General features: G+C 35.5%; 1 protein-coding gene across 1 annotated transcript; it reads left to right on the top strand.

Annotated features, from left to right (window-relative positions):
- The first annotated feature begins 669 nt into the window (after nt 1-669).
- LOC107638489 (putative magnesium transporter NIPA4) lies at nt 670-5,556 on the top strand. Its single transcript, XM_016341791.3, has 9 exons — nt 670-1,375; nt 2,175-2,231; nt 2,824-2,914; nt 2,991-3,151; nt 3,243-3,370; nt 3,463-3,600; nt 4,128-4,220; nt 4,940-5,045; nt 5,140-5,556. Exons 1-9 carry the CDS (start codon nt 1,219-1,221, stop codon nt 5,238-5,240), a joined length of 1,032 nt encoding a protein of 343 aa, XP_016197277.1. The 5' UTR covers nt 670-1,218; the 3' UTR covers nt 5,241-5,556.
- Nucleotides 5,557-5,803: the final 247 nt, after the last annotated feature.

The raw sequence follows: 5,803 nt of genomic DNA, 5'->3' as shown, positions 1-5,803 counted from the left end.
TATAAAAATATTAATAAAATACTAATATTGATAATTAAATGTTTAATTATTTTGTTAGTCCTTATAATTTTGTAAAATTTTTAATTAGGTCTTTATATTTTTTTTTAATTGAGTTTTTGTACCAATTTTTTTTAATTAGGTCTCTATATTTTTTTTCTTTTATTTAAGTTCTTATACCAATTTTTTTTTAGTTAGGTCCCTATAAAATTAAGTCAATTACTATTAAGATGGACTTAATTGAAAAAAAATTAGTGTAGAGACCTAATTTAAAAAAAATGTATAAAGACCTAATTGAAAATTTCATAAAACTATAAGGACTAACAAAATAATTAAACCATAATTAAATACCATGCTAAAATTTGTAAAACTACAGCATTATAATTTTGGTGTTTAAATAATCCAAAAATGATGTTGGATTATTTGTTTTAAGAAAAAAAAATGTTAATAAATATTATTTATGATCTTTTTTAAACAAAACAAAAATAACATCATTTTACAAAATCTAACATAATATTTAATTATTTATATTAGCGCGTTGTCAAAAATCAGTTTAGAAACTAACGTGAACCCGAATCGAGTGTTATCTCAAATTAATGACATTGGTTATGTGAGGGATGACTGGGCAACCAACCACAATAATAGTTACATAATTGTTACTTGTTAGAATATGAATAAATAATGGACATGAATCACATGACAGATTAATAATAAACAAATAAATATACACACAAGTTTTTTTTTTTTTTTTTTTTAAAAAGGAAATGAGGAAGGAAGAAGAAGAGAGGGTTTTGAGATTTGGCGTAATAATAATGACAATTATTATGACTGATTAGCAGAGAAACAAGAATGGAGTGTAGAACTCATCGACCTTCGTAGCGGTGGCACCACACTGTAAAAAAAATTAAAAATAAAAAAATCTAGGTTTTCTTTTCTTTACTTTTTAAAGTTTTTTTCCCCCTTTTTTTTTTTTTATTTTTGTGTATCGCTTTTTCTCTCTCTATATGGAACCCAATTGGAATTGAATTTGCGATCGAGGAACATCACCTCAGTGCCAGAGACAGTAGTGACAGCTGTATCCACCAGCAAACGCGAAATCCCTTTCAGATTTCGCTGCTGCCGCAAGATCCCACTTCCCTAGCCGGTGTTTTCCACCGCTGTTTCTGCAATCGTAGGGTTTGGGTTTTTGGTTCCTGGTTTTGCGCGTTGCGCTCCTCAGCCATGGCGGCTTCTTCGGGTTCCAGCTGGCGCGAGGGGATGTCCGCCGATAACGTCAAGGGGCTCTGCCTCGCTCTCTCCTCCAGCTTCTTCATCGGCGCCAGCTTCATTGTCAAAAAGAAGGGCTTGAAGAAAGCTGGTGCTAGTGGAATTAGGGCAGGTATTATTCCTCTTTTTTCGTAAGAGCCTTGTTCATTCTCTGCAATTCGCTGCTCAAAGTTCTGAATGTGGGGGTTTAATGGTGTCTTGCAGTTCCAGATTTGTTCTGGTTTTAGGGGTCTACACGGATCCCATTGAACTGGGAGCTGGGTAAGGGAATTCTAGAGTGATATGCCTCATATGAAGCTCTGAAGTTAGCTCCTTAACTTTGATTACTTGCCAAGAGTTCGTTTTAGAAGTTTGGTTTAGTGTCTGTGAAAAAATTAGATGTTGTATTACTTAAGGATCTGGGTAATTTTAAGTTAAGCCAGTTTCAACTGAGTGAAATTTTAAGTTTAGTGTGGATTTTTTTTTTCCATTGCTAGGGTATCTTTTCTGTTCACATGGCATTTTGGAACTCAGATACTTGTAGAATAGGTAGATCGGCTTCTCATCAAGTTCACGGAACTTATTGTGCTTTTTTGTGCTCCCTGCTATGGAGTGATTGAGCGATCAATATTCTCAGCATGACTAGTAACGTACATTTTATATACCCAATTAACTTCGAATGAATTGTGCATTAACATAAGTCAATTTCATTTCAATAGGTACTATGATTGCTAGTGTTGTTTGGTGTAAATCGTATTTCAAAATAGTACATCTACAATTGTTTCGAGTATTTAACAGAAAATGGAGTTTGATGTGACCTGATCCTGCCATTAGTTTCAAATATAGATACGTTCATGTTGTTGCTACTCATCAGTTTGGACAATGGATCATCGGCAATACTAACTGACTTCCCTAATAAATCTCTTTGACAGGAAATGGAGGTTATTCTTACTTGTACGAGCCACTTTGGTGGGTGGGGATGATAACAAGTGAGTTATACATCATCTGTTTTGTCCTGAATGATTATTTAATTGAATGCTGGACTTTTTCTCATCAACAGTTATGATGCAAATAATTATTGATTGAGTGACATTGTTGACTTGTACAATTGAATTATTCTTTTCCTGGGAGTTGATACCTGCTGCAGCATTTGCTTTGGCCAGTTTCTAGCTTTTTTTAAGACTTTAAGTGGGCAATTTATGATGTAGTTTCTTCTAGTATGCTTTCCAGTTTTTACTCCTCCTCTCCTGCATGAATTACAAACTTTAAGAAGAAAGTTACTACTTTTTGGTATATTTATCTGACATTTTATCTTTTTTGAAAAGCACATTGCTTAGGCTTGTACATTTCATCTAAATTCAATCATTTTTCTCTGCATGTTATACAAGGAAATATTTCCCCATCAACATAAGCTATCCTTAGATTTGACCAATTTGTCATCACATTGTCCAGGGGAATATTTCTATACAGACCAAAAGCCTTCCTAATACTATACTTAACTTCATATTGATCTGGGTTCCTTGTGGTTATGATATTAATATGCTGATCAATTTTTTCTTCTAACACATCTTATTGGAACAGTGGTGGTTGGTGAGATTGCCAATTTCGCAGCATATGCATTTGCCCCAGCTATATTGGTCACCCCACTTGGTGCTCTCAGCATTATTATAAGGTATGATAAAGGTTTTGCTTCAGATTGATCCTCAACTTTCTGTTGGTAAATTCTGAGTTGAGCTGCTGTCTTGCAGTGCTGCTCTTGCTCATATTATTTTAAGGGAGAGGCTGCATATATTTGGAATTCTTGGCTGCGTATTGTGTGTTGTGGGGTCTACAACCATTGTTCTACATGCTCCTCAAGAACGGGAAATTGAGTCAGTAAGAGATGTATGGAATCTTGCTATGGATCCAGGTAGTTAAGCTCCCCTGCCTGAAATGTAATTTCCTTTACTCAAACTATACTATAAGATTACTAACTGGAAGATACAACATTTCTTCTGCAGCATTTCTCTTCTATGCAGCGTTGGTCATAACTGCTGCCTTTATTCTTATCTTCCACTTCATTCCTCAATATGGCCAGACACACATAATGGTTTATATTGGTGTCTGTTCCCTTGTGGGCTCTTTATCGGTATGCAATCTTTTCGTTGTTGATGAGTTGTCTTTGCTCTCTTTGTTGTATAATATTTTTCTGTATTTTAGTTGCAAGTTTTCCTTTGACAGGTTATGAGTGTTAAGGCTCTTGGAATTGCTATAAAGTTAACTCTGTCGGGGATGAATCAACTAATTTACCCTCAGACTTGGGCATTCACTCTAGTTGTAGCTGTTTGTGTTCTTACCCAAATGAATTATTTGAATAAGGTATAGTAATTTTTATTGTTATTCCCTTAAAGGTTACATTTGTTTGAATTTTGATGTACTATCATCTACTTTATGTCAATATCAAACAAGCACTGATACACTTCTTTTTCTTAACAAGCATCATGTAATTGAAACTGGTTTAATAGGATTTTCCATCAGAAGATTCTGTAAAACCTGTTGCGAGGTGTCATGTTTAATGTAGTGTTATTCATAAAGGCTTGTGTTGACAAGAATATAAAATTGTACAAGTGTTATTTATCTTCTGTGGCATGTATGTGATATCTTTCTTGAACCAAAATCTTTTCCTTTGGGAAAACCTTCAAGGATATTACGCTGCATGTGATCTCTCGCTCTTTAAGCGAAGTTATAGATCGAGAATTTTGCACCCTGATTTAACAATTAATATAAAGAACTGATTTATTAACTTGGGGAACTTACTTCTTTTCACCTTTTATCCATTTGTGCTTTGATTGCTAGTGCTTTCTACTTCATGATTGACATTATAATAATTGTTTTTCTGCAATCAGGCACTGGACACATTTAATACAGCAGTGGTATCTCCCATATACTATGTTATGTTCACAACATTAACCATTGTGGCTAGCGTCATCATGTTTAAGGTAACTATTCTTGCCTAACTAATACTGATGTGACGTCATTGCTATACTTTTACAGTTCTGTAGGTTAACTTGAAATAATCAGAAGTGACTGCATATTCTATCATTTGTCTTTTCGAAAGCGCCTCCATCAACTGTATTTAGGCTTGAGTATTTTCTTAATGAACCATATAGTACTGAGTTTAACGGCACAGCTGCACTAGCCATTCAGGAAGAGAAGTTTGTGTTTTTGTTTTCTACTTGCTGCTTCATATTTGCTTCATTAATTACTCCTTGAAAATTGGATGCATTCTGGTAGATCTGTGCTAGGTTTGTCTTGTTTTCCCCAAGAAGGATGCTCATTCTTTCACTGCATTTTAAAAGATCTAGGGAAAACAAAAATGAAAATAGTGGAGAACTTTTCCCCCCTAGTTCTCAAGATTTTAAATGGAAGAACAAAATTGTTTCTGAATTCCTTAAAAGAAAGAGCAATATGGATGAAATCTAATTTTAATTATACTCTTACTAGTTCTCTTGGGTGACCCTGACGGACTTGCTGGTTGTTTTTGTTCCTTGAACTGTGTCTATGTCAATTTTAGTGGGTCCCTACATAGACCATCTTAATGAACTGCTTGCGTATCGTGTGTGAGAGAGAAGATTACTGTGCGAGAGCCATTAATTTTATTGTTTCACATTAAGTGTCTGTCCATCGATTGATGATTGAGAACTGAATTTGATATCAGGACTGGGATGGGCAAAGTCCAACACAAGTTGTCACGGAAATATGTGGGTTTGTGACAATACTTTCAGGAACTTTTCTCCTTCACAAAACTAAGGATTTGTCTGATGGTATGCTTTCTGGTGCTCACAAGAACTCTCTGGTGTAAGGTCTTGAAAGTGTTCAAACATGATTTATTAATGTGATTAGTATCATGGTCTGCAGGTTTACAATCATCTTTATCTATTAGACTTCCTAAGCACTCAGAAGAGGATGGGGGCGAGGGCATCCCTCTGAGACGGCAAGAATCCATGAGATCACCGTGATACATTCTTTGTGTAGCGTCGCATCTTGCACATCTGACAAGCTTGAGTCGCTGGGGGAGGGACTTTGCCAAGGTCATTGTGTATTTTACTGATTATTTCCTTCCCCATCGTATTATTTTTTTGTGATACAGTTGGAGTGGAAGGATAAGTTTTTCATGTCATTGTTTTCGGGGTCCTGGTGATTATGGTATCGGATCTTGCACTTGCATTGTATACTCTTCCCTCCCTACCTCTTCCCTCTACACACGGAAGACAAACGGCCAATGTAATTTTCTGCACACTGATTATATATAGTGTATCTCTCAGTTAAATCAGAGTATTCTCCATCAAATTTTGAACTGGATAGCCTAGCAATGTTATTATCACTATCTGCTGTTTGAACTGAGCTGAACAAAATCGGTCTCTCCACTTGTCAGTGCAAAATGTGGCAATCAGCCAATCACATAACAGGACAAATGGTTTGTGTATACATGCCTCGGTGACGAGGGAACTTCATAACTTGTAATCTTTTCTGGAGTTGGTTCGACTAACGCTGTAATTTAATGGAAGCTGCTTTTATCAGG

The sequence above is a fragment of the Arachis ipaensis genome, chromosome B4 (assembly GCF_059453495.1).
Source record: "Arachis ipaensis isolate K30076 ecotype BB chromosome B4, ASM5945349v1, whole genome shotgun sequence".
NCBI classification, from domain to species: Eukaryota; Viridiplantae; Streptophyta; class Magnoliopsida; order Fabales; family Fabaceae; genus Arachis; species Arachis ipaensis.
Note: the sequence above shows the minus strand (reverse complement) of the source record. Positions and strands in the feature narration are given on the sequence as shown.